This window comes from Lentinula edodes, assembly GCF_021015755.1.
Source record: "Lentinula edodes strain Le(Bin) 0899 ss11 chromosome Unknown C8R40scaffold_38, whole genome shotgun sequence".
Lineage (NCBI taxonomy): Eukaryota > Fungi > Basidiomycota > Agaricomycetes > Agaricales > Omphalotaceae > Lentinula > Lentinula edodes.
The window spans coordinates 122,979-149,681 of NW_025764344.1; the positions used below are offsets into that span (position 1 = coordinate 122,979).

At 46.2% G+C, this 26,703-nt stretch overlaps 9 protein-coding genes across 9 annotated transcripts; 3 read left to right on the top strand and 6 right to left on the bottom strand.

Annotated features, from left to right (window-relative positions):
• Window positions 1-575: 575 nt before the first annotated feature.
• Window positions 576-4,131, bottom strand: C8R40DRAFT_562775 (uncharacterized protein). Its single transcript, XM_046235470.1, has 13 exons — window positions 3,823-4,131; window positions 3,538-3,753; window positions 3,377-3,483; window positions 3,259-3,314; window positions 3,155-3,188; window positions 2,963-3,088; window positions 2,734-2,895; window positions 2,520-2,669; window positions 1,908-2,454; window positions 1,570-1,851; window positions 1,356-1,505; window positions 1,000-1,293; window positions 576-938 (listed from the first exon to the last, which is right to left on the bottom strand). The coding sequence occupies exons 1-13, from the start codon at window positions 4,075-4,077 to the stop codon at window positions 729-731; spliced, it is 2,589 nt and encodes an 862-aa protein (XP_046082370.1). The 5' UTR covers window positions 4,078-4,131; the 3' UTR covers window positions 576-728.
• On the bottom strand, window positions 4,100-4,897 carry C8R40DRAFT_1055052 (amp-CoA ligase; the record flags this gene model as incomplete). Its single annotated transcript, XM_046224975.1, has 2 exons — window positions 4,100-4,543; window positions 4,610-4,897. Coding segments are annotated over 2 exons (732 nt in total), but the record flags the coding sequence as incomplete, so codon positions are not given.
• A 646-nt stretch (window positions 4,898-5,543) lies between these two features.
• Window positions 5,544-6,984, bottom strand: C8R40DRAFT_1122448 (uracil-DNA glycosylase-like protein). Its single transcript, XM_046228861.1, has 9 exons — window positions 6,783-6,984; window positions 6,548-6,725; window positions 6,480-6,498; window positions 6,343-6,422; window positions 6,218-6,285; window positions 6,137-6,166; window positions 5,864-6,086; window positions 5,743-5,807; window positions 5,544-5,681 (listed from the first exon to the last, which is right to left on the bottom strand). Exons 1-9 carry the CDS (start codon window positions 6,945-6,947, stop codon window positions 5,580-5,582), a joined length of 930 nt encoding a protein of 309 aa, XP_046082372.1. The 5' UTR covers window positions 6,948-6,984; the 3' UTR covers window positions 5,544-5,579.
• A 5,234-nt stretch (window positions 6,985-12,218) lies between these two features.
• Window positions 12,219-12,746, bottom strand: C8R40DRAFT_1174705 (uncharacterized protein; the record flags this gene model as incomplete). The annotated part of the gene is made up of 1 exon (XM_046232215.1): window positions 12,219-12,746. One exon carries the CDS (start codon window positions 12,744-12,746, stop codon window positions 12,219-12,221), a length of 528 nt encoding a protein of 175 aa, XP_046082373.1.
• Window positions 12,747-17,624: 4,878 nt separating this feature from the next.
• On the top strand, window positions 17,625-18,486 carry C8R40DRAFT_1055044 (uncharacterized protein; the record flags this gene model as incomplete). The annotated part of the gene is made up of 4 exons (XM_046224974.1): window positions 17,625-17,753; window positions 17,805-18,176; window positions 18,226-18,316; window positions 18,383-18,486. Coding segments are annotated over 4 exons (696 nt in total), but the record flags the coding sequence as incomplete, so codon positions are not given.
• Window positions 18,487-20,546: 2,060 nt separating this feature from the next.
• Window positions 20,547-20,804, bottom strand: C8R40DRAFT_1054945 (uncharacterized protein; the record flags this gene model as incomplete). The annotated part of the gene is made up of 1 exon (XM_046224965.1): window positions 20,547-20,804. A coding segment is annotated over one exon (258 nt), but the record flags the coding sequence as incomplete, so codon positions are not given.
• Window positions 20,805-22,690: 1,886 nt separating this feature from the next.
• C8R40DRAFT_1054865 (uncharacterized protein) lies at window positions 22,691-23,227 on the top strand (the record flags this gene model as incomplete). Its single annotated transcript, XM_046224957.1, has 1 exon — window positions 22,691-23,227. A coding segment is annotated over one exon (537 nt), but the record flags the coding sequence as incomplete, so codon positions are not given.
• A 156-nt stretch (window positions 23,228-23,383) lies between these two features.
• On the top strand, window positions 23,384-24,000 carry C8R40DRAFT_1174708 (uncharacterized protein; the record flags this gene model as incomplete). Its single annotated transcript, XM_046232216.1, has 3 exons — window positions 23,384-23,470; window positions 23,526-23,834; window positions 23,911-24,000. The coding sequence occupies 3 exons, from the start codon at window positions 23,384-23,386 to the stop codon at window positions 23,998-24,000; spliced, it is 486 nt and encodes a 161-aa protein (XP_046082377.1).
• An 850-nt stretch (window positions 24,001-24,850) lies between these two features.
• On the bottom strand, window positions 24,851-26,527 carry C8R40DRAFT_1072586 (uncharacterized protein; the record flags this gene model as incomplete). The annotated part of the gene is made up of 8 exons (XM_046226479.1): window positions 24,851-25,068; window positions 25,126-25,656; window positions 25,709-25,820; window positions 25,850-25,893; window positions 25,933-26,040; window positions 26,093-26,140; window positions 26,189-26,317; window positions 26,380-26,527. The coding sequence occupies 8 exons, from the start codon at window positions 26,525-26,527 to the stop codon at window positions 24,851-24,853; spliced, it is 1,338 nt and encodes a 445-aa protein (XP_046082378.1).
• Window positions 26,528-26,703: the final 176 nt, after the last annotated feature.

The following is a 26,703-nucleotide window of genomic DNA, read 5'->3' on the forward strand; positions in this document are numbered from 1 at the left end:
ATAAAAATAATGTTGTACTTCCTCTAATTGGTCTCTATGAGATGCAACCACATCCATGATAAACTTGGCACCACTTTTCAAATATGGGTCTACTCTTGCCCAGTACATAGTAATCATATCCTTTATTGGCATGAAGGACAGCACCTGCTACATTTCTTAGCCTTGTCTGCAAGTACCTGATAGTTCAATTTGTATATACTTTCTTGACCAGTCTAACAGTGATGTACCCCAATATATTTCAGTTTCTTCTTCTTTTACCAAGGTTTGTTATGTAGTATGAAAACAGTATCCACAACTTCCTTTCCAAATACTGCAATCATACATTTAGGTACAGAGACTTCAAAACCTGTGAAGGATGGATATGCTTCAACATCCTTAATGCCACTTACTGTACATGTATGCATTCAGGCATATCATGCTTGCCATAATATCAGATATAACACGGCATATACTCACTCCAGAAACAACAGTTCCTCCAAAACAGATGCAGTAAATAATACAGCCTGTTATCTTGGTAGTCCTGATCGCTTCCACTGTTTTGCCACTTCACTGAATAATGCCTTGAATATGTTCTTGTGCGCGCGAGAACCCCTCTCCAAGTCATATATTGAACAGTAATCTATAAGGCCAGTGCATTCAAGATTAATCCTTATACGTGTGATCGAGAAAGGTTTTATCCTAACTTGATGCACTCGATTACACGTATGTACATATTTGTATCCCACATTCTAGAGGCCATGCTGTATCCAGTACTTCACCCAAAGTTCAGCATCGTTGCGTCCAATAGGTGCCAGTTCTCTCATCCTCTTACTGATCCTTTGAATATTCTCTGTGCCAAAAATTGACCCCCCAAGTGCTTCTGACTCTCCTTCTCCGGTCCCCTTGACTTCACTGGAATTGGCCATTCCACGGATGAATTCCAGAATTTTGGCTGCAGGCTAATTTTTACAGAGATAATTTAACTTTGACCGATTGATAAGACAGACGGCAACAACTTACAATTTCTTTCAAAGTGATTTTCTCCGGTGTCACTCCGTTACCGTTACTTCCGGACTCTGCAGCTAAGGCTTTATCCGATAAAGCTTGCGTCCATTTCCGGAAGGGGACCAAAGGCAACGCGTCTAAAGGCAGGTGCTTCGCAAGAATGAGACATTCGCGCATTGCCTCCATGATAATTGTCCATGACACGCGTTGAGGGTGGACGAGATTTATAGCCACTGGAGGATCCTCCTTTGCGAATGCTACATCGAGGATACCTTCGGCGAGTGCATCGAGCGGAGCCCACGAAATATCCTGTAAGGCAGATACAAAAGGATAGCACACCTGGTTCAACGTGGGAAAGATACGTGACTCACCCCTTTTGCATCTGGAAGCACGCCCAAAGCGAGACTTGATTTGATGATCATAGGGAGCCAGTCGCTCATAGCCCAAGCGCCATTCGGTTTCCCGCCTGCAATTTGGCCAATTCGAAAAGATGATGCATGCAGGCCGCTCTTAGCTAGGATCTAAGTAAAAGAAGTAGATCAATAGAGTAGTTGAGTAGGAAATAGTAAGGAAGAAGAGGCGTACCCTCTCCGAAATATATTTGCTCTCCCCATACCCCCCTCCGACAGCATACTTAGGGTCCAAAATAACTTCTTCCGGATATGGACCCATCGATCTTGAATCCCACGATTGTGCAGAACCGATAGAAGAGGTGAACAGAAAACGCAAACTTGATGCGTGCCGAGAGGACCGAGCGAGATCTATAAGGTTTCGCATTCCACGAACCTGTGGTTCAAAAGAAAATAACGAGAGATTGAAATCTAACCTCCACGCATTGTGGATAATGTGTGTCAAGCTATTCCTAAGCTGTTCCTCAATCAGAAACAAGAAACGAAATAAATACTTCTCACTGATGTGCTTACCTTTTCATAGATTTCAGTTGATAGACCAAGCATCGGCTGAGAAGTATCTCCTTCAAGCAAGAGGAGCTTATCTGAAGAAAGAAGCCGTTCATCGAGTGCTTTATCCTGGAAACGCTCTCGTTGTCGCTGTTGTATTGAGACACGGGTCGAAGGTCTATTGAGCGAATAGACAAAAGAAACAGAGTCATTCAAGAGTAAATCCGCAAGAATCTGAGCGCCAAGATTGCCTGTCGAGCCTGTAAGGAGAACGACAGTCCGACCTGAGACGCTGGCCCCGTTCAAGTCACCATTCGAGTAAGAAGTGATCGGGTCCAGTCCTTGAGAATACGAAGTAATCATATCTTCGATTGCTTCTTCATGACTGCGGGAACTTTGACTACCAGAATCTTGAGCGCCGAGCTCAAAAAGATATTGAGTCAGGGTTGCGATGGTAGGATGGTTGTAGACGACGTTCTCTGAAACGAGACGTGAAGCAGCCTGCAAAGAAGAATCGCCAGAGCTTCGAAGTGCACTGATTATACGCAATCGAAGAACGGTTGCACAGAGACTTCAGATACCACGAAGAATTTAATGAGCCTTTCAATCGCGAATACCTATTCATGTGTCGCTCACCTATCAAAGCCATGATCGAATATATCGTCCTTTTCGTCTAATAACTTTTCGCAAAGATTTTCCACTTGTGAAGTGAGCCATTGCTTCAAAGCTGGAATCTCCCAACCTGAAGGAGGCTCAACCGAGGAATTACTAGTCACTGTGTCATATCTAGCGAGACCATACGAACCTTTTCAGTGAATTGCAGAGTCGAACTATATATAGGAGGACATACATTTGGTCAATCTCTTTTTCGTACTCGTTGTATGCTGCCTTTCGCATGACAGTGCCTTTTCCAGCTCGCGGCAGTGGCTTGGTCGACGAAGCAATGAGGATCATTTCCTTGTAGACTTTACTAAAAGCGGGGACTTGCTTGTTGGCTTCTTCAATAACAGGCCTATATATAGCGATAGATGATTATTCATCAAGATGAACTAGAGCTCAACAACTCGAACAATACCAACCAGATCTTGTTGCGGAAACTAGATACTTGAGTTGGATCGTTGACGTCGATCTGATTCTCAGGAGAAGGTTCAAGCAACAACCCAGGCTGGTCGCGTTGGCGACCAAACATTATTGCACCAATTATCCTGCGTAAGGAGATCACTTATGAGGAGAGAATGTGCATGATGACATGACAGTGAGCAGAAACTCACAAGGGACTCTTATTGATTACATCCTCGAATGGCGCTGGAACAACACCATTTAAAGTCAGTACTTCACGGAGAAAAAGAAAAAGATGGACCGCTTGATTTCTTACCTGGAACAGTTTTTTCTCCAGACGAGTGTATAATGACGTCGTCTAGTCTTCCGACGCTGATCAGGAGCGTAAAACTATCAGCAGACAGGCAAAGGGGGATCAATTGCGCTCGCCTCACATTGACCACAAACCCGGCTTTGACGAATGAGGAACCCAAAGATCAGACGTAGCATACCCAGAGACGTCTGGAATATTTTCTACGGATACACGATATGTGTCCGTGTTCTAGAAAGTTGCGGCGTTCGAGGACGAGGCATTGTTGCGTAATGAATAACTCACTAAGATCTGAAGTTCGAAAGTTCCGTCTCCTTGAGGAACCCATCGGATATAAGGACTGTCCGGGAATCTGTGCCATGACCAATCCTCATAACTATCTTCCATACTCCATTTGCTTGGGGACCCGCATTCGGTGAGTCCATAGATAGAGCGCACACGAACTCCGCATGAAATGAGATAATCACCTGTTGCATGGGATAAAGGTCCTCCTCCGGTGAGCTATCAAGAACCAGAAAGTCAGATAATGGTCCGAAGTTCTGTGGGTCACCGGACAAATTGATTACTTACAATAACCTTCATCGACCGCAGTACATCCATGCTCGAGGGAGATTGAGACCAGATTTGAAGCATGGCAGGTATAGCAATACAGGTACTGCATTGCGTTCGCCTGAAATGTTCGATGACGTTGTCAGGTGTGGGTGCTAGTGGTAAAGCCCCTTTCTCGATAACTAGGGGAGGATAAACCGCAACCGTAATCCCAACGTAGATTGGAATGATAAGCTGAATGAACAACCCCATAGCGTGGAACGAAGGTAGTGACATAGTTCCAACGCGTAGGTTATATTCACGGTATTGATTCCCAGATGCTGACAGTGCATATTAAGCTTACTGTGAGGTCTAAAATGTAATAGAAATCAAGCTCGCCTGAAGATGCCCAGCTCAAGATGATGCATTCATAAGTGATTGAGATTGGCTTAGGAAAACCAGTGCTTCCGGACGAGTGCAGAATGACAGCGGTATCATTTGGACCCAAATCCGATGAAGGAGGATAAGGCAAAAATGGATCCTGTGGTGTTTCTGCACCCAGCTTTGGAAAGAGCTGGTACAACCCTGGGATTTCCTCAAAAGTTACATTATAGGTGGTATCACTGGAGGTCGTTAACTCTGTCCTGACATTCCGCAGCAGCTCTTGCAAAGTGATTTGCGTACTGAGTACACGGTGGGCACCAGTTTTCTGTAATAGATTCACAATTGCCGCGGGCGTATTACGAGGAGAGATCAGGAGAGGCTTGGATGGTTACCGGTCAATGTTGGTATCAGAATTCAAACAGTAACAATTGCACCAGATGCTCACAATCAAACCTGCTTCCATCAAACCTGCTACTACCGCTGTATAGACGATGGTGTCTACCTGAGCTATGATTGCTACCACTTCACGATCTGGGCTGGAACGGTGTGGTGGTCGAATGATATGAGCGGCGCGATGACATGCTCGACCAAATTCAAGATGTTTGATCTCGGTGAGATTGGCCTTTCCATCCTCTGAGTACACGTATAGCGTTTGATCTGCATTATGCTCGTAGTGAAACTTCAACAGCTGAGGAAGAGTAGTGGAACGATCCAGAGTTGGGGATTTCATGGTGGAGGGAATACAATGAAAAAGTTGACAAAGAGCAACAGCTACATATATCCAGGTTAAATAAGTTCTCCAGTGAGACCCTGCCGGTCACATACCTACAGGTGCGCATTGTGATTACTGATAAACCATTGAACATGATGCTTGTTTTTCGGGCGAACTTTCGGCACATGAGTCCCCCGTAACTCCCGTCGGTCAACAAAAGACCAGAATGTTATTGATTTCGAGGAAAACATGAAATATTTGAATGCCTGGGATAGTGAGTGTGAATCTGATGTTGAATTTATCAGGGCACATGCACGGTCTTGATTTAAAAAGAATTAGATGACGAACCAGGTTCCTTCAAACTGGATCGTTTGCAATCCGCATCCCTCGGAAAGCCGCTCACCTCGACCTCAGAGGCCATAAACACGATGACGATGTACTGTCCGATATCCCTCTTACTGAGTTGGTTGATTCTAAACAGAATCCCACACATGAACGTGGAAGAGTGAGTGTATATTTGGTTAATCATCAGGTCGCAGTCTCAGGCTATGAACATTCGAACAGATCTTCTATGTAAAAAGGATGTTAGGAACTAGAGCGGGTCCACGAGTTTTGAGTGTTGGACAGGGACTGTTCCTAACGAATAAATTGAACGACCAATGCCAGTTACGGGGACTTTAAAAGTTATTTTATTACCAGTTTATCACGATGATATTTCTACGAATTTTTCTGTCGACAGGTTTCCATCCTTGAGCTCCTTCAGATCAGCTTTCAACTGAGCGAACAGCTTCACTTTGTCCGGTATCTTAAATCATTTGTTTTGGGTAATATATTGATCGAATAGATGAAGACCTATGAGGACACACCTGATAACCTTGTGTTTTGCCTGATGTACTCGGTACAGAGTAGAACAGAGTTTCCGGTACACCTTCTTCGGGATTGATGTAAGAATCTAAGAAGAGTAATCTGCCGAGATGAATTAGTCACCTTCAGAAGGGCCACTTGGTTCGGAGTGTATAATCTTGTAGGGTTGTAAACCTGGAGAGAAAGTTGGTCTCTCTGATTTAGGTCGTGCACGCATGACGTGGCCTAGCACAATTCTGCCGGTGCGGAGGCCAATGAAACATGCTATTCGAGGGCGGTACCGAGCTAGTTTGGCTAGAAAAGGAGCGATTCCTTTCTTGAATTCTGAATCTCTGAGTTCTGTGGCCTATTTTTTTTCTCATCAATGAGAGAGCCCTCACGATGAGCGCTGCGTACCTCCGCTGTTGGCCTCTCGACTATGTTGGTCTAACCAATTCAAATACGTCTGCATCATTTATCACTCAATGGAAAACATACTAATCCTAGCTGAAATCTCTCAGGAAGAGTGAAATCTTCGGTAGGAGGTATTCGTTCCAAAGTCAACCCTAAGGAGGTGAATCTGTGTCATCGAGGGGAACGCTGAACTTGAGGATGATACGTACCAGAAAGATGGAGACATTTCCAAAAGTGGTTCGATGGATGACCAAAATGGTGCCCTATCTCAGCAGAACGTTGACCCGGACTGGGAAAAATATAATTATCAAATTTTCCACCAACATGGGTTGTACCGAATTCTCACTTGATCCCACAGAAGATTACTATTCATAGATTGAGCTCATGATTGAGCATCGCACAATGTGAACTTACTATCTAATGATTCTGATATACAGTCATTGAGATGATTGAGATGGGAGTACACTTCAGGAGATGAATACCCCCTCGCTGGTTTTTTCCTCTTTGCTTTCTTGCTTGATGAGCCATCCTCTGGGGTGATCGATCGTTCCTGCTGTGTGCGTGATCGTTTACGAGGGGAGGTTGAAGATGACTTGGACGATGGATTATCATTTGTGGAAGAAATAGCTGAACTAGAAACAATCTGTACTGGAAATTGCTTGCCGCCAGATCCGTTGAAACTAAATCGTGATATAGTGGTTTGAAAGCGCCTGCGGGATTCTGTCACCGCATGGGATTCCTGTTCCAAAGATTTGCTCCCGTCAATTTGGCCATTGGAAACTGCTTCTTGAGTGGCAGGATCAGGGAAGGACATGAGTGAATGGTTCAAGACTAAGAGGGAATAAGCGCTGGCGAGCAGATCATGATGTGGCACCATTCATGATCACGAGATGCTCTATCGAAAACAATCATGCACTGCGGGGATGAGCCGATTTCCTCGAGGCGAAAATGTGGGTTTTATCTCGAGGTTATGTACAAAAATATGGCAGCAGATATTTTGAAGGAATTGAGCTGAGGTTATGGAAAGGAAAGGAAAGGAAAACCGACACGGTCCCATTGAGGAACAGCCGGGGCCCATGCTACACACACTGCGCTAGATGTGTGACATGGATGTACATAACCAACAATGCTGTGATCAGTGGGTTAGCACTGTCGCACAATCATCGGTTAAGCACACGACAGACTACAAGTACTGCGCACCGGAATTTGTGATGTGTATTTGAGACATTCATTAAGCATCAGTGTACAGGTGAGACTCTGGTATGTATGGTTCGCGCCCTGCAAAGACAGCAAGTACATCATAGACATATTTAGCAGTCAGAGTAAGAACACGTCGGTCAAATAGTACACGTTGTAAAAGGGCATAACTTGAGAGTTGGTGCTGCATCAGAACAATGTCCGGTGCTGTTCGGTCCATTTCCATCCAGTACTGTTCACGCAGGCATACCAGAGTGAGTTGTGCCTTACATACCATCAGTGCATGACATTCATCCTCAACAGCCCCTCTACAAAAACGGCAGAGTCTCCACTCCCGAGGAATTGGAGAGCGATACCGCTCCTCATACCGCAGGCGCTCGATGCTCAGTGCGTGGCTGGAAGTGATCAGTCGAGTGAAAGCGTGTTGATGTTTGGGAACTTTGATCACGTCCAAGTAGGCACGCAGAGTAATTATTGGGGAGGTGTGGAGTTGCTGACCATCCTCCCGGAATTCCAGTCGATTATGTAGAAGGTGAACACGCACAGATGCTTGGATGTCGCTGGTTAGAGATTGCTCGCAGGACTGCCTGATATCCTTCCGGAGCCGCGCAAGATTATCTGCATCAGTAAGCTCATCTACAGTGCAGTGGACAGGGATTGGCAGCTTTGACAGTGTAGATCGCAGATCATTCACCCATGTAGCATGACCAGATCGTGCCAGGTGGAGCGAGTGAGTGAATGCATCCCGGACCACACGGTGGTCAGGCTGAATCAGGAGGGACTGGAGATAGCCGAGTGCAAGGCCCAGACGCCGGTACCGTATGGGTTCAATCCCCAGCTCAGTGAAGAGAATGGCACGCATGGACCGCTTGCTAATTCCGAGCAGTCGCCGTAGGTATTGACATTGGGCCTGTTCAAGATCTCCAAGGAGGGAGAGGTCGATGTCCAAAACGATCTCGCAGCCAAATATGAGGTGGGGGTCAACCCGTGCCATATAGAGGATTATGCCTTCTCGTGGTGGGAGGCAACCAATTGCCAATTCCAGTGCAAATGTGGCGCGAGTGATATTTCGCGCTTTGGATGCTTTGATGTTATAGACTGTCTGCAGGATGTACCGATGTGTCGAGATGAACTGGAGACCAACATACTTGTAGGAGTCGACCAGTTCGATAGGTTTACTATCAATGAGAAAGACTGGTAGAGTCCGTGGTAAACATCCAAACAGCATCCACTTGGTTTTCTTGATACTGATAACCATGGAGTTTCGTCGGCACCACAAGAAGAATGCATCGAGTTTAACTTGAAGGCCCTCAGGGGACATGGACCAGATAGCAACATCGTCTGCCTGCTCCACATGTGAGACTGGTAGGCCGTTAAGGAGTACATCGTTGTTGTGTATAGGGATGTCAAGGTCAGAGAAATAGATGTTCCACAGCATTGGGGAGAGGGTGTCGCCTGTCAGGACTCCGATGAGGCTTCGGAAAGCTGATGATACCTGGTCCCCATGCCGCACCACGTAGGTCATACGAGCATACAGCATCCGAAGCCAGTCGAACAAAGGGCCAGACATACCTAAGCTGAAGAGTTTCCTCCATAGCGTTGGGATATCGGTAGATGGGAAGGCATTCTTCAAGTCAATAAATGCAACATATAGGCACTTTCCCTGTGCGCGCGCTTCTTCGATAGCACATCGCAGGATAAAGGAGTTATTGTGTGTACGGTACCCCTCCCGAAAACCATTCTGGGACCTTGGTAACACATCCATTTCCTCAGCCCACTCACGTACTCGGTGGTCAATGATTAGGGTTAGCATCTTCAGTAGACAAGACTCCAAGCCAATAATTCAGTAGCTGTCAGGCTCAGTCGCATTCAGGCCAACTTTTAGTATCCCCACCAGCACAGTTGTAAACCACTGCTGTGGCGCATCAATATCGAAGATGCATCGGTTGAACAGGGCAGCGAGAGTAGTATTGGGGATCTTTTCAATTTGTTGGTATGATATAGTATCAACGCCCCGTGCACTCTTTGTACTACGGTGCCTAAGTTTCTTCTTGCACTGGGCAACATCGCCTTCCAAAATAGGTCTCGAGAAGAACTGACCATTTGTATGATCCAAAGTGGTTCGCGGAATGGAATCAGAGAGTGCAGCATTCAGCTGCCGGATGTTGTTGTCAAAGTGTTGGGGGGGGTCAGGAAGGGGGTTCAGTCGTGCTTTAAACATGTCGTGAAGTTGGGAGGCAGTGACACGTACAGGCCGTTTCTTTGCATCAGTCCACTCCCTCACATAACCCCAGAAGGAATGAGCACTATTGCATGAAATCAACCTGGACATGTTTGCACGTTGGTGTTCACGCTCACGATCTCTACCCCTATGGGACTCCCTAGTGGGGGCATCATCCTCCTCTCGATCCGGGTCATGGGGGGCCCCAATTGACTTGGCGTTCACTGGCGCATGCTCGGGTAGGTTAGTGGACACTTTTCTTGTACCGGACCTTTCCACACCAGGATAACCCAGGGTGGGCTGTGACAGAGGATGATCTGCAGGTAATACCCAAGTAGAGGCTCCCGCATCCTTTGCTGCTTTTGAGGCTAACTCAAGAGCTTTACATAGATGACCATTCAGCTTGCCAGTTGCCTTGCAGAATTCAACAGGAGCAATGCGACTGCATAGGAGGGAGACAGCAAGCTTTATGACATCACTATGAGCACAATCCCAGGCATGCTCCGCGTTATCCGCAGCCCAGAAGCAGAAAGAGCGGATGAGATACTCCGAGGAAGTATAAAGGAGAAGACGTTTCTCTGGCCTCTGAGCAGCAGCCTGAAGAGCCAGTATAGTTGCACAGAGAATAGCGCGGTTTGCAGTGGGTTTAGGAGTTGCTGAGATACGATAACAGGCATTGTGGATGTTGTTCACACCCCAGTAGGAGGAGAGGGCAGCGTGAGCAAGAAGCAGCAAGGTACACTGTCAGTGTCCCATTATCTGCAAAGGTTGGGCCATATAAGTTGTCAATGGCCTGAGCAGTTGTCGGGATCACCGCCAATGCATCCTGGACCAGGGTATCGAGGCTCGTAGGAGGGAGGTGATGAGAGGCCAGGGGCTCACTGACTGGGTTCCCCAAAACAGGCTGTGTGACATGAGGGTGGTAGGGGATAGTTAACTCAAGTGCGGCGTGGTCTGAGAGCAGGGATTTTGAAATACTCATGGCACCAGGACGGAGATTGTCTACTGTGGATGCCAGCACATAGTCAATTACTGATGCACCCATTGGCTGAAACGATGTGAGTTGGCCCAGGGAAGAGCTTTCAAAGGAAGTTCCATTGAGTATATGGAGCCCATTGTCTGCGCCAAGTTGCAGAATCCAGTTACCTCTTGCATTCGAGACAGTATCCAGTGATGACCTGGGTGGACTGTCTGCGCAGCATACGTGGTTACCGGTGCGGCCATTTAAGTCAGCAAGTACAAAGACCGGCTTTGAGCTGGAACAGCATCGAGTTATAACACTCGCCATAGACTCCTTTGGGTCAATTTCTGACCAATCACCATATGGCGAGCCGGAGGGTAGCAGGTACCCACCGATAAGAAAGTAATCGGGGGTTTCCACCACCACAACATCCGGAGCAGAGAGATCAGGACGAGCATCAATATCCAGACTTGAGCAAAAGATAGCGGCAACACCACCTCCAGCACGTTTCAGCTGAAGTCGGTCAGGGCGTGGGGATGATATAATATCGTAGCCTTTGGGGAGAGGTAGTGAGTCCTCTTGACCCAGTCGGAGCCATGTTTCTTCCACCATAACAATATCGAACTTCTCAATATATTGCAGGAAGACGGGATCATGTAGCTTCAAGATAAGCCGGCCATGTATATTCCAACCAACTACTGTAATACTTTTAACGTAGTTAGCTTGGAATAGTCTTTATAAAGGATCAGAAAGACCGCTTACAACTGCGGGTAAGTGGTAGAAGAGGAAAAGGTAGTAGTACCGTCGTCAAGCTGTTCACAAGAGTCACTACATTTTAGGTGTGATAGTAAGGACAAATGGTATTCAATAACACATCGTTTGCCTCACCATCCCATGGGACCAGATCCCAGTCCGGAAATATCATCCGGAGGACCATAACCGGGGGCTCGTATGCTTTGTTGATTGCCAACACCACTATTCTTGGGCTGAAGGAACTCATAAGAGTGCGTAGACTGAGGAGAGGGACGCTGCATAAGTGAAACACGACAGCCTTGAAGGCCTCTTGGGCAGCGCTCGGTGACAATCCACACAAATTGGGAAGCGGAATCTGCTGCCTTGAAACGAACGACGACATGAGGCGGTAGACTTGGGTCGTTCATACGATATCCTGCGATCACAGTGGGAAAGGCAGTGTTTGTCGCATTAAGTATCTTCCTGACAAGGCTAGCAGTGCCTTCGTCAGACTTGACCCCCTCTACCAAGACGTCCGTGTATGCAGGATCGTGGCGAGCACGCTTAGCCGCAGGCTGGGCAAAGTCCACTGTAGCATGTTTAGGCATCGCTGAATAGGGGGATGTAAAGAGTGAAGCAGCAGGGATCAGATTGGAAGCAAGAGGAGGGAGGGGTTGCGGCGGCGGTGGCGGCGAGTGCAGCGTTGCTTGAGATAGGCGACCACATAACTCTGCAATTTCTTTCTCCAGTTCAGGAACACGATCCCGAATTTCCCCCATTTGTAACTGGAGTAGGTTCGTCGTATTGGAATGTTCACGATTGACCTCCATAATAGTGCGAACTGCCTCATGCATGTCCTTCCACTCGTCAAAGACTGCGAGAGTGGGAGGCATTGTTGGTGCTTGAGAGACTGGAACATCTGAGCACATCCCCGACTCATTCATGCGAGTATCGAAGGCTTCACGGAGGGAGGCTCAAACCGCTGCTAGGTCCTGCATGTTGTCAACAACAAGTCGACGTTCGCTTTCAGCACCCTGGCGCATGTGATGAATAAGAACAGCCAGACGAGCGACGTTGTCGTTGGTCCGATTTCGTGCTTGGGTGGCAGTTTCGGGTGGGGGCGGAGGAGTGAGATTGAGGGACTCAAAGGCCTCTTTTTCAGCAGGCTCGATAGCAGGTGATGAGCTAGAGCATGCCTCAGGGCGTGGTTCAGCAGGTTCCTTGCCTTTGGGTGATGCAGTAACTGTAGAGAACGTCCAACTGGACTGGCGTTGTAGGCTACGGACATTCGTAGTTGGAATTGGGATATCCAGTTGGCGTGTGGTAGTTGCAGTAGGTGCATTTTGGTGAGAAGATGTTACACTTGCCCCAGTATTTGGGGACGTGTTCTGAGCCTGAGACCGCGCCAATGGAGCAAGTGAAGTGAGAGGGGTTGGATGACCCGGAGAGGGCATGGAGGGGGAGGGAGATCCGGTGATACTTTGTGTAGACGGGAGGTCCATGGTGGGGGGTAACCGGATCGAGACAGAGGTCTGGTTATTAAAGTGTAAGAGGACGGTGCAAGGGCAGTGCAGGTGAAAATTTACATCATGAGCATTGGAAATTACTCTTGCCATGAGACATTTAGAAGCATCCGCTCGCAGTCCGACTATGACTCGGTCGCTATACTTCGGCTGAAGGCCCAAGCGACGACACAGAGATGGCCTCGTGGAAAAGTGTAGTGACAGTGAAGGAGTAGAGATGACAGTCAATGTTCAAACAACGGGACTCCTCTAAAATGGAACCGGACACGCCGCGCCATATCTCAGGCCGTACCCAGCTTTGAGGTGGGCAGTTCATTTTGAGTCATCCTTGGGTTGACAGTAATGGTGGGACTGTTGAGAGGAGGTAAGAGCGTCAAACGCGATGACCAGCTGACCAATACAGTGAGGTAAACATAGAACAAATTTAAAAGCTACTGGGGCATGCACACGTTGGTGCTTTGTAGAGGTATATTTCAAAGAGTATATGCCATTCGAGCTTGGCCCGGTAATGGTACTTCGTTCATTGTATACGCCACCCGAGGAAACTCGGTAGTGGTACTTTTCTACTACGTAGTGGAGTATAGTACTTCATTCTTTTTGTATACGTCACCCGAGGAAACTCGGTAGTGGTACTTTTCTAGCACCAGGAGAAGATCCTGGAAGTAGAAGGCATAATCTCTGGTGCGGGATACTTCCAGTTCACAACAACCCCTTCGCTATGAAGCTGGTCTATTTTTGACGAGAGCGAGGCATCAGCGCTATTTGCTGCATGCTTGGTTCTGGCACGGGGGAATCTATGACGGCAGATTTCGTTCAATATTCCATGCTCTTGAATTGATGCGCGTGATGCATCAAACGTCAGTTCTCCGGCACTTATTGGTTGGTCTCCGGCAATTATGCGTTGGTCTCTAGTAGGTTGTATGTTGGTCTCTAGATAAGTAGTACTGGCCATTACCCTCAATCCTTGATCAAGCTTAGAAAATGTATTAACAGGATTTAAATATCAGTCTCACAATCAAATTTCTGCCATTGCACGGCCAGCCGGCCGGCTCACAGGGCTTCCATATTTGCAGTTTCCACCCAAGTTCTTCGACTAATCTACTTGAGCATGTTCTACTCATAGAGTAGTGAGTGAGATAGGTACAAATTTACATTCACCACTGCAAAAACTGGTGCTACAATACATGGTAAGAGCATCGGGATCTTCCGAGAAATATTGCACACCGCCGTAAACTTTCTCGGCAATCAGCTCCGAATTTATAAGTCATTTCGCAAATTCTAAAACAACAGCCTGCAAACTAAACCGGCAGAGTACATTACATCTAGAGTGTAGAAATATCACTGAGAACAGCACCTAATTACTGATAAATTGTGACCAAATCATTAGAGGACTGACATTAGCCTGCAGAGGGTGATATCAAGAGTCGAACAATCCACGACGATGGCATCACATATCTGTAATGCGAAGCCGGAGACGGAAGGAAATTGATGGAGCAGAAGCACAACGCAGAGGTTTTGATGCTTACTGAAGCTGAAGACCAAGGAAATCTCACACGGTCAAGAATATTGAATGAAAACTAACTATGACGGCAGATTTCGTTCAATATTCCATACTCTTTATTGATCCGCATAGTGCCTTGGACTTCGAATTCAACTCATCATTTGCTCTATTTCAAACTGGCAGTTGTGGATTCTCCGAGATCTTTACATCTAGTCTCGACATCTTTGTGGACATCTTCAAAGATTCCTTTCTGTGCCTCAACTGTTGGGGTTTCGTTCCTTCTGATCTTCACTTCACCTCTCTATTTAGATGATCAACTAGTTCTTGATATGTTACCAATGGTCTCTCTCGATGTTAGCAACTCCTTCCCAATGTGTTGCCAACTGTATCCTCAATATCGGCTATTAGCTTGGAATCAGATTGGATATACCTTACAGGATTATTCCCGTCGATGTTATACCCAATAGTCATATATACTAAATGAATCTCATTTTTCTGCCCATAACTCCCAGCATCCTTCGATCATAAGCAATGGATGGCAATACTGGCAATGGCGGGGACGGTAACACGAACAGTGACCAACTCTACCGCCTACTACAGTCTTTCATGGCCACACCAAATGCTCAAGGGCTTGAGTTGACGGGTCAGAATCAACATCCTACGACACTTTTTCAGGTAGATCTGCCTCATATTTTCCCCTTCTATTACCTGACGCTATATGCAGTCCTTTTTGCGTTCGCAAGCATTAACACAGAATTTACCCAGTCAAGCTGGGCCATATCCAGCATTTCCCTCTGTTCAATCCTCGTCGCAGGCACCTACTACTTCATCACAGAATACACATTCTTCCTTACCTCCTAGTGCTTCCCTTTCAGCACCACAAGCCACATACATGTCCCCTTCATTTGATCCCATGCGGCAGTCCCAAGTACCGTTCCAGAATCAAGCACAGTTTCTCCCATCTTCGCAATTGGTGCCGAGACCTATTCCACCCCCTCCACCTTCTAATCAGCCTCCGTCACTATGCACTTCTTCAACTGCTCCATATCCATCACAGTGGCCCATACTTCAGACACCTTCCGTAGGTTCACACCAAGCTCTTTCTGCACCACCGCTTTCCTCTTCAAGTCAACACCAGACTTCGAACATTGAGGCACGACCTCTCTCTATCGTTGAACCTGAATGTGGTCAGACATTACCAACTTTACCTCCTCCAGCCCCTTCCGTGTGCAGGCCATATACTAGCATGCAAGCACATGGTGCAACTGATGGGTATGGTTGGGTTGTTGGTTCCCAGGGACATTCTCGTGTCACTACGGCTTCAGGCTTTCCAGGGCTGACAGTTATTCAGCGCACTAATCATACACGTCTTGACCATGCCAGCCAGTCCCTTCCCCAGAATTCTAAAAAAGAGAAAAGGCGTGGAAAGGCCATCCGGCCTCCTGGGCTTGGTCGTAGAGAACGAGTCCCAAGTATTGATGACTGTATCAATGTAGCTTCCGGAGGAGTAGAGGTTATGAGCATCGATGTTCTGGTTTATCTACCGCTGCCTCCAACAGGAGAAATCAATGTATGCATTTCTCCCCTCTTGATATTCTTTCTACTGAAACCTCGTCATCTGCTAGTTCTACCGTCTTCCAAGGCAACTTATCTTCTATGAAATTAACAAGGAAGCATACCGTATGGTGCTTAATGCGTTGGGCCTGTTTCACCAGTACCCGAATCTTCCAACTTCTACTACCATCTTCGATTTATTTTCCGATATCACAGTCAAGCTAAGGCAACAATACAGTCTCCCATCAGTTTCCTCGTCATTACCACTTGCTCCGCAAGAACTTCTACCTCTTCAACTCCTGGGTTTCAGCAATCATGGCCGGGCTAATGGATCATACAGTACTTCGAAACTCAGACCAATGCCCTACGAGAGATACACAACCATTCAAGATATTCTGACAAACAACTTTGGTACATATGTAATTCCGAAACTGGTTATTACTCGTGACAATCATTTCACTCTTCATGCTAGTGAGTGAGATCTCACTTCTCGAACTTCAATTGATGGTCTGACTTCAACATGACAGTTATTCGAAGTCACCCACTTGAGGCAAATGTGAGCCTTGCTCAAGTATACCTGGGGTCTGATAATACCATCCGTCCTCATCGATGTTTGTCAAAACGTCTATACAGTATGTTCCGCAATGACTCTGATGCCAACCTCAATGTACATGCTTTGGATGAGGAAGAGATTGAGGGGTCGTGTGAGCCAGATGACGATGACAATGATGAAGAAGCAAGTGTTCTAATTTCGAGCCAAGTCTATTTGCTAATTTTTATACTCAGGACTCGAGGGTTGTAGCTCAATCTTTGACAACAACATCAGTAGAAACAGATGACGGGGAGCCCCAACCATCATCGGGACTAGAGCTAAATAGTAACGTGTCTCAATCTACTTCTACGCTAGTACGCCAGGCCTTTAGTCCTTTCATCCTTTTTCTAACAGTATCCATTAGGTCTCAACATCCTCAATAGTAGGCCCGATGTTACCTAAGAAGCTATGGGAGGAGCCCTGGACTCAGCCTGCTCCCCTCAGTTTTATCCCCATATTTTTTGATGATGAACGTACTCCAACTATTTTCAAAATTGTGTCCGAGGTTCAACGACAAGGGTCAAACTGTCCCGGATTCCAAGTCAAGGGTACTGATGAACAAGAGCTTGCAGCAAAGTTCATTGCACAAATGAAGAATTCGGTACAGAGTGGAGATTGGAGCAAAATTTTATCTCCGACCCGTCACTTTGTCTGGTAAGCTTAATTTTTTAAAAAGATTCTCGAGATGGTCACTAAATTTGCCATGGTAGTGTAAATGATCAGGACGATTACATTTCTTCAGGCCCCGGTCTCGAACAGTCAACAATTGCTGAAGTTTTCCGCCAATTTTTCGAGGAACGTGAAAGTGAATTCTGTATGCCACTTTATGAGGGATACACAACACTTCAAGCTGCTGATGTACAGATATCATCCAACAAGCATGAAGAGCTGGTTTTATTTGGGGCAGTAACATCGTTGGCTCTTGTTTATGGTCATTACCCTGGTCACTTAAATCCTCTTCTCCTCATCTATCTACTCAATGATTGCAACACATCCTGTCTTCATCGAGATCTGGTCTCCTCATATTTGCCTTCTCTCAGTGAGACACTGGACCACTGGCTAAACATTGGACCTATGGATAGCATTGCGGACTTTACTTCTCACTTTGCCTCATATCACAACATCCAGGTGCGATGCTTATGGCTTTTATTTGCATTTGACTAACTTCTATGATCAGCCTGGAGTCTTAAATGGGCGGTCTGAAACTGGTCACCGGAAGCTTGCTTGGGAAATGTTGCACAATGCAGTCATTGGTCCCATAGACGTTGAAAATGCATATTTTACGGCTTTTATCAAAGGTTTCTTGCTTCCTTGCTCTACCGGTGTTGATTTAGTCGATGTGAGTATAAACCGTGCATTCAAACATTAAAAACTCAACGTTTCTGCTCAGATTGTGCGCAGCTTCTTTGGAGGTGCTGAAGAATTTGTCCGAACCGCAGAAATGTCTACAATACGTGGTTTCGATTCTCTCAATATTCGCATCGTTGTTAGTATTGGAAATCAATTGCTAGATGAGCTAGCCGATGCGTTTAGCAATGCTGGCCCTAACTTTGCGGGGAGGATCTTTCAAGATATTGTAAAAGATTTTCTTATAGGCATTGGAGCACCGTGCCCAGAACTATTTGCTGGCATCGTGGATAGGCTCAGCCCCGAGGTTAAGGCCAGCTTGACTGGACTGCAGTCTCCTACATTCCGAATGCGATTAATGTGTTGGGCAGCAACGGGTGCTACTAGGGTATTGCGTGACAGCAACCCAATGCAAGTGAGTATTCCGTTATAATAATCATAAATCCATACTCACCTCTGTCAAGATTATTCTTGTGGAAGATGACGATTCTTTATATCTTCCTCAAGACCTAAACAGTCCTGGCTTACGCGAAGCCTATCTCTCATCAGGATCTTGTTCCTTCCGGACATGTACAAGGTCGATGAGGATTCCTGCTTCGTATCTGATTAAGCTGCTGAAAGATACTTATGACCCTGATACGGAAGTCAAAGATGCTCAGATTGCGATTCACCATTGGCTCTTCATGCAGATGCTGGATTCCATTGGGACGTACAATATGCTTTGAAGTTCACTAGGAATTTTCTCTGTTTAACAATTACATTTCCCTTTGAACTTCATCTGATATCTGTCGAGCTTGTATCTTTCTCAAATTTTATTACACTAGCTATTGCCTGTCAATCTAATCTCATTCAACCACGCCGTCTTGACCATGACCGTCACCTCACAGCTTCCATACATGTCCTGGTAGTTTGCCTTGGCCCGTATACCTTGATCCAAATCTGCGGGGAATACAATACGGGGAAGAACTTCCACATGACAGTGGAAACTATGATGTGTGGTTTGACTATGCGCGATTGGAAGAGGGTGCTTTCAGGGATCTTCGAGGTGAGGGCGCCACAACGGAAGAAGAGGAAACTGCAATGGGACATGTCAGGGAAGTCTATGAGTGGGCTGTAGCACAGGTACCTCCTGGAGGAGATATATCTATCTGGGTTAGACTATGCTCTTTTCGAGGAGATCAAGCTTAAGGTACGCCCACGCTGATCTCGTTTCAATTCTACAACCAACTTGCTTAATAGGATTATGCTCGTGCTTGCCAAATCTATCAAACTGCAATAAGTCTCGTCCCTCATAAAATATTTACCTTTGCTGAACTCTGGATTATGTTCGCCAAGTTCGAGATAAGAAGACTGGATCTTCCCGCACTGGCAGCTTGGAAGATAATGGGCACGGCGATTGGCATGTGCCCTAAAGAGAAGTGGTTCAAAGGTTATATTGAACTTGAGACCGATGTGCACGTCTCTATCAATGTTTGGAAAAAGATTGACTTCTCTTCTTAGCTTCGGGAGTTTGACCGCATTAGGAAGCTCTATGAGAAGTACTTAGAGGTTTGTTTCTCTTCGTCCTTCGGTTTTCCCAATACTCAGATTGGTTCAGTTTGACCCCGCCAACTCTTCTGCATGGATCAGATATGCCGAAATCAAATCACAACTACGGCCATTGCTCACAATTGAATGTGTTCCAGATTGGGAACTTGTATTTGCTGACAATGAGCGAGAAAACAACCCGACTTCTTTCAAGTTCCTTCAAATGGCTCACGCCTGGAAAACTAATCAAAACAAGGGCGGGAATGACGCCAAACCAATCTCTTTCACTCCAGCATCTAACCGTAAGGATGATGATGCTACCAGTGACATGGCTAGTTCAGACGGAGAACATTGATCTATGCTATCATTAATGCTAATGTATTGTTAAATTCGGTATTGTTGTATTCAGTATCTGTTCTTATTATTGCACACCTGCTTTGCAAAAGTCCGGATTCATAGTCCTATTGGAATACAGATTAAGTTACAAGACTAGGTATGTACATATGATTGAAAACAGTTCACGACAAAGCAAAGATTATAATACAAATACTGCCCTCAAGAACAGTCCAAAGATCAATGCAGCACCGGGAGCTGGTACGCTGACCGAACATACTTGAGCGGATTGATCGCAAGGAATCGTTTAAATAGATTCCGTTCCTTCGAGTCGGCCGTCAGAGTCGAAATCCGCATTGAATGTCTGAGGGAGATATGACAGAGGGAAAATAGGTTCCTCCAGCCAATATTCCATCATGTTCTTGGAACCTACTATGTCAGAGGAATTTCTGAGTAACATCTCAGCTTCGTCTAGATCGAGAAATACCTAAGCAAAAACTCACGGTTCGCTGGCGGGCCTGATGAGCCCACTGCTGCACGAACAGCATACCAGAACAAACAGGCAACTAAAAAAGTGAGTTGGCAGTCAAAAACCGCGATGAATGCCTACCATATTTGGATCCGTAAGGCAAACCTTGAGTGTGGGGAAGCTCAGATAGTCGAGTTCGATAGTGTTCTTGGAGAGAATATTGGATTTGGTCCCGTTGATTGTAGCCAATGCTCAAAAATAAAGGGAGATCCGCATCAGCAAAGCATGCTCCGCGAGCTGCAGATGTGAATGGGGATTCTGTGCTGCGTCAGAAAACATAGGAAGATGCAGATGGTTGTGCCAAATGAAAGCGTACTTTTGGGTGGACCGAACGATCGAGAAACCTCGGTTATTGCGGGTAGGGAAAATGTGCAATGGATGTATTAAAATATGTGCTCAGGAAGAATAGATCCGAACGCACCGTTTCTGAGTCCTCTTGACATTCATCATCATCTCTTTCAGACGGAATATGCTCTCCTCCAATGCACTTGTGTGCTCCGATATGTGGTCAGTCTTTGCCAGAGCTTCATTTCGCGGTTCGCTTTCCGCTATGATATCAAGCGTTAACGGGTCGTTTTTGAAGCATGTAAATATTGCGTTACCAGTAAAGCCGTAGTCCCCCTGAAGCTCGCGTTCACCGTCCGAAAGTACTTTTGTTCTCCTTCCAAAGCCCGTTGAATCGTTTTGGCTTCAGCACGGCGAGCGAACTGGAACCGTCCCGGACGGTACGGGGTAACCATCTTCGTGTATGAAATAGCTAGGCCTGCACGTGTTTGATCTCCGGCGCCGATATCTAGCACCTGCGACTGGTTGGAAGGACAAAGGGCTCCAGCGTTTACAAGGGAGGAGAATGCAGGTCGAACGGTTCAGTTAGTTCTTAGGCGCTCAGCTTTGAGAGAGTTAATTTAGCGCCCGTCACGTGACACGTGACTGCGTCTCTTGTTGATCTATTTCAACATTACTCCGTACTTCTTATCCCGCCTCCACCATCTACTTCGAATTTCAACACCTAATATATTTTTCAACCACCATTTGATTCTTTGCGCAGCAAACCGAGGTGCACAAGGATCATTTCCGGGGCTCATGAGGATCAAATTGAAGCTACAAAATGGTCAGTATTTTATGCCTTATTCTTTTGATAAACATACGCGGATGCGAACGCGACACACTTGCCCCCGGCCCTTCTGAGTACTCGGCCTCGGGAACTCAGGGCTGGAGTCTCGAAATCGCGTTCGTTGACGCGTCTTTTATACTCCTCCACGCTGCGCACTTTCGGCTCTCAGAGGTCCGTTAAGGCCCCTCTTGAGTACTCATGCCCTGGGAACACGAGAAACGGGCTTGGCAAGGGACCTCTGAGCGTCGAGTGCCCAACCCCCTCCAATTCTTATTTCCAACGCACTAGCTAACTTCATGCCGGCTTCTGTAGGTACTGTCAAGTCCTTGGGAGCATCCTCGTACATCCTCCAGAAGAATTTTAGCTTCTCCATTGCTCTCTTCCATGCAGTGAGCTTTGAAGGCACCCTTGACCACCTCGACGACGCAACCGACAGGACCCCGACCTCTCCGTTGGAAATACCTCTCTCGTTCCCCTCCCTTCCAACGACTTCTTGCTCTTCACTACTCTCATCACCGCCCTCCTCCGCACCCTCATCGCCGCTGTCATCTCCACCCTCATCTTCGGAGATCCTTGGATCTACGCTGCCGGAGCCGCCCCTCCCATCGACCTTGCAGTCGCACTCTTTGCTGCCAGTCGGTAGCGCCCCAAGTCAATCAAATGGCGCAAAACGAAAGGCGAAGCGGTCGAAAGCTCACGGACATCGTAATCGGAAGAAGCAGCGGCAGGAACGTCCTCCCAAAACTGCAGACGAGATTGGTGCACACCCGACACCTGTTTCTCGATTCGTTCCCGACGCTACAGCCGTCCGAGCATCCTTTTCTTTGGCGAGTGATGCGCCCGTTGCCTCGACCTCATATGTCGGCCTCCATGATGATGGTGAGGAGGGTGAGAGGCGTACATGGTCGTTGAAGGAGCTAGTGGGTCCCAGATCGTTGCATCAATTCAGCTTAATCGAAGCAGTTCCTGGGTGAGCTTTCTGAGTCAGTTTGTATCTGGACCTGAATACTTATGTTGTATCAGCACCACTGTTCCTATTGCGGACGCAGAGCGTCGTGTTATTGCTCTTGTTGTGTATCCGGATGATGCCGGGATCCTGAAATGCGCAGAGGAAGCTGCAGAGCTCATTCGAGAGGAAGGTAAGAAGGCATCTTTCGCGAGCAAGCACGTCAATGGCCGGCGCGGTGACTTTGCGGCCCTCAACGCAGGTGTGGCTCATGGGGGAGGGCGGGTGGTATGTTACCTAGTCTCGAAGTGTTTCCTTGCTCACATGCTCGTGTAGAAACCGGCCAATATTGTTCATAACGAAGTCAATAGGAATGTTCTCAATAGGCTTGTCACGTCAGGTCCTTTCCAGCGGCTCTCTGGTTACGCCACTGGTTCGTCCCTCTACTGATGAAATCATATGTACCACTCATTTTTATAAGGAGTGTTCAAAACATGGGCACCGAAACTCTATGCCTACTGCAGTTCGCAATTTGACCGCCTCCTTTCAAGTGATAGCTCCCTCGTTCAACTTTTTGACAACAGCGCACTTGCATCCGCTGCTTTCAACTTCGGTCCGCGCACAGTGTGTTTGCCTCACATTGACTTTGGTAACCTGCCTTTTTTGTGGTGCTGGATATGGTCACTCGGTTGGTACAACTGGAAGAAGGGTGGACATCTCATTTTATGGGACCTGGAGATAGTTGTCGAGTTTCCACCGGGTTCTCTGGCTGCGATACCTTCAGGTGTTTGTAGGCATGGAAATACTCGTATTGGGAAAACTGAAACTCGATATTCCTTTACACAGTATACGTCGGGAGGTAATTTTCGCTGGGTGGATCATGGGTTTCAGTCAGAAGAAGCCTACAAGGCTTCCCTATCTGCTGCAGAGGCTCGAGAAGAGAAATTACGCAAAAAACACCGTTGGGAAATGGGTCTCGGTTTATTTTCTACACTGGATGAGCTTGGTTTGCATTAACATATGTAACTAGCTCATAACTCTTGATAGATTACCAGTTTGAATTAGTGCAGTGTGCTGTGTCTTGCTTTGATTACACCTAGTAAGGAAATTACTGGACAACAGATGGGTGACTGATAATACATATGTGGCTCCAAACCTTTCGCCCACACAACCATGCCACTCACATACTTCCAAGAACCATTTGAAGAATCATGGTTATGGACAGATGGTGGAATAGATGATAAAAGACAAGATCCTGAAGTAAGCATGTTTTCCTCATTACTTGGACAAGCTCTACATGAGTGATCCGTTCTAGCTTTCACGTCAACTACACAAGACTTTGCGCACAAAGTTTCTCTGGCACTTCGTGCCAACCTTCTTGACAGTCCAGGGAACCATATATGAGCAACCTTTCCTCATCTATGCTTCTGCTATATGGGCTTCTCACTGGCCAGAAGATGTCACTTATGGGGAAAAACCATTGCATAAACGGACCGCTCTCCTCAAACGAGTAATTTACCCGCCAGAGTTCAGCAGCGGCGATCTTGACATTGAAGACCTGGAATTACATGTGGGCGTGGATAGATATGAGGCCCTTGCAATGAAGAAAAACCGAGTTGCTCAAGTGACGTTACACAATTTCTTTTCTGCAAGTATTTTACATATGTGCATTTATATTTGGGTTAATTTAACCATTACAGGTCAATATTCAAAGCTATCAGCAAACTCTGCATGAATATGCACCTCAAGAAGTCGAAACAATGTGGTACCAAATGTTGAATGCACGTTGAACCTTATACTTTATCACATTGAACTAATTGCGTCAACAGTCAATCCATAGCTTCCTTTCAAAAGCGGTAAATGATTTGCATCCATACATTGCATCTTACGGCCTACCCGCTTCCGATTGGAAGAAGTCTTTAGATGATGCCATCTTACTTTGGGATCTTCACAACCATCTTCCAGCATCATTTTGTAGTGAATTTTCATGGCCTCGCTACCATTATCTATCTAGGGCTCCTCAGGATGGACGTCACCGATCACTCATCTGGGAATATCCTCTGGAAGGTTCTGCAGTGGGAATGGTGGCAGTTCCTCCACCTTGGTTGCCATTGTAGTCAATTTTGCATCAATATGTCTTGTTTAATTTCTACAATCTTCATATGTATATATAACTTGTTTACACAGTAGAGCTATCAGAATTTCGAGGTTAAAAACTTGTAATGAAATTGATTCCCATCTTGAACATTGCTTGCCATTTGCAGCATTTATTTGATGGAGAAAATAACTTCAAATCTGATATGATTGAAGGCACATTTGAGAAGATGAATGGCTGCTAACAAGTATATGGGGTATAGTAGCAAGATGGGGAAACCTATTGTATGTGACTTGGCAAATGAATGGGAGGAGTAGTAAATGATAGACAATTTGACTGAGATAAATGAGAGGAGCAGTTCAATGAGTGAGTAGAGTAGTTCAATAAGTGAGCAGAGCAATTCGATAAGTGAGCAGAGCAATTCGATAAGTGAGCAGAGCAATTCGATAAGTGAGCAGAGCAATTCGATAAGTGAGCAGAGTAGTTCGATAAGTGAGCAGAGCAGTTAGATGAAGGAGTAGGTCAAGTAGTTGACAAATGCCCAATCAATTAGAATCATTAAGAGGAATAAGCATGCTCCGAATCAAGGTCAGTTTACGTTGCATATCCTTCACCGAAATCTGTGCCGCAATTTGTTCTTTTTCAGACTTCAGGATGCTGTTCAAAGGCATTTTACCGTTGATAAAGTAGCCCGGTACATGGAAAAGATATTGAATTCCCTTCCAAACTTCATGAGGGCTTTGTTTATCGAGAATAATTTGACCTAGGACAAAACCGCAAGCAATAAGTTTAAGAGTATTAGACTGTTATTAAAGCTCACCAGTTGTATTTCTTGTATTTGTACTGATAGTTGGAACGTGTTCGGGATTCCAGATGAAATTCGGAGCAAGATACTCAACAGCCTCGAAAACTCGGGTGCTAGCCTTGAACGTAGCAATGTTCCAACCCAAACGATGTATCAAGACTGTTTCGAGGGTCTCAACCTTCCCATTTCCGTCACTATAGCGAATTTTGTAACGCTGTAAGTCAAGGCCACCAACATAACCAACGCTCTCTTTGGCAAAGTTCCGCGTACTGGCCCATTGGAAATAAGTCCGTGCTGTCTGAGCTCGCTCGGTACCAGGTGGTCGAAGATGGTACGTTGCTTCTAGTCGCTTATAGCCGTTGATTTCGCAGAATTCTTCAAAGTTGTGAGCACTGGTGGTAACCTCGGGACCTTTTGTTGCGACTGGAGTATCTTGCCGAGCATGGAGGTCTTCCGAGGATGGAGCTACATATCCATTGAGCAACGGCAAAGACATTGAAGTCACCACTTGAGCGGGATCGTTGAGCGAAGTCGACTGTGCTGGAGCTTAGAAAATCGTCATTAAAGATATCTGAGCCAACCGAATATGCAGACGTACTCAATGAGTTTGATTGGCGGGATGCACTCAGATAAGGATGAAAAAGATTGCGCTCATGATGGAGGTTTGGACGAACTGCACCAGAATCGGCAACTTTCCAGTATGTCAGTACCTTGCAATCATATTTAACTGGATGCTCACCCTGATTTCCAGAAGGGGCATTTGAGGAAAGGTCTTGCAGTGTGCTTCAATATTGACGTTACAAGAAATTTAAGAACGCTCACCAAAATTACCAGAATGAGCATGAAGTGCTTCGTTCATGCTATTTCCCATACTACTCAAAAAAGACTCTTGCGGGGCAAATAAAGTATCGAATGTGCTGGGGGATATATCTTGATGTACGTGTCATTATTCTTGCTGAACTGACAGAAAGTTATTGCTTACCACTCAAGGGGAGGTCAAACAGTGAGACGGGGGCTTGGTACTGATGATCTATGGGCGAAATGAGTTCATTTTTGAACAGATAACTATTCGCCCTACCCTGTCCAAAGGCCAAGATATCGGAACCTTCAACACGATTATCAGTACTGTTTCCGAGCAGGAATAGGGTTTGCCAGTCGAGTTCTGCTCTATGTCCACTCAAAAACTCTTGCGCTTCAACACCATGACCTGAACCGGATATGGTCATGATCAGCAGAGTATATCACTCAACGACGGTGCAGTAATATCACCTTGACCAGTTACCGCGATAGAACCCATGTCCTCTGAGCCGATGTTCATAGGAGTGACCATTGTAGAGCTGTGGTTATTATTCACTTGCTGCACTACCGGGGGCACAAGACAACCATAGTTCTCATATGATGGTCTAGGGACGTTCATTGCCGGGACAGTGATGAGGGGGAACAGAGAAAAGAGAATGAATGAACATAAGCGGGACTGCTACGCTGTATATCCACCGTACCCACCAATCCAAACAAGTATTTACAATTGTATAAAATTAGTCAGAGAAGCTCGATAGCTAAAAATGATCTTCAGATCTTATAGTTTAGCCTTTA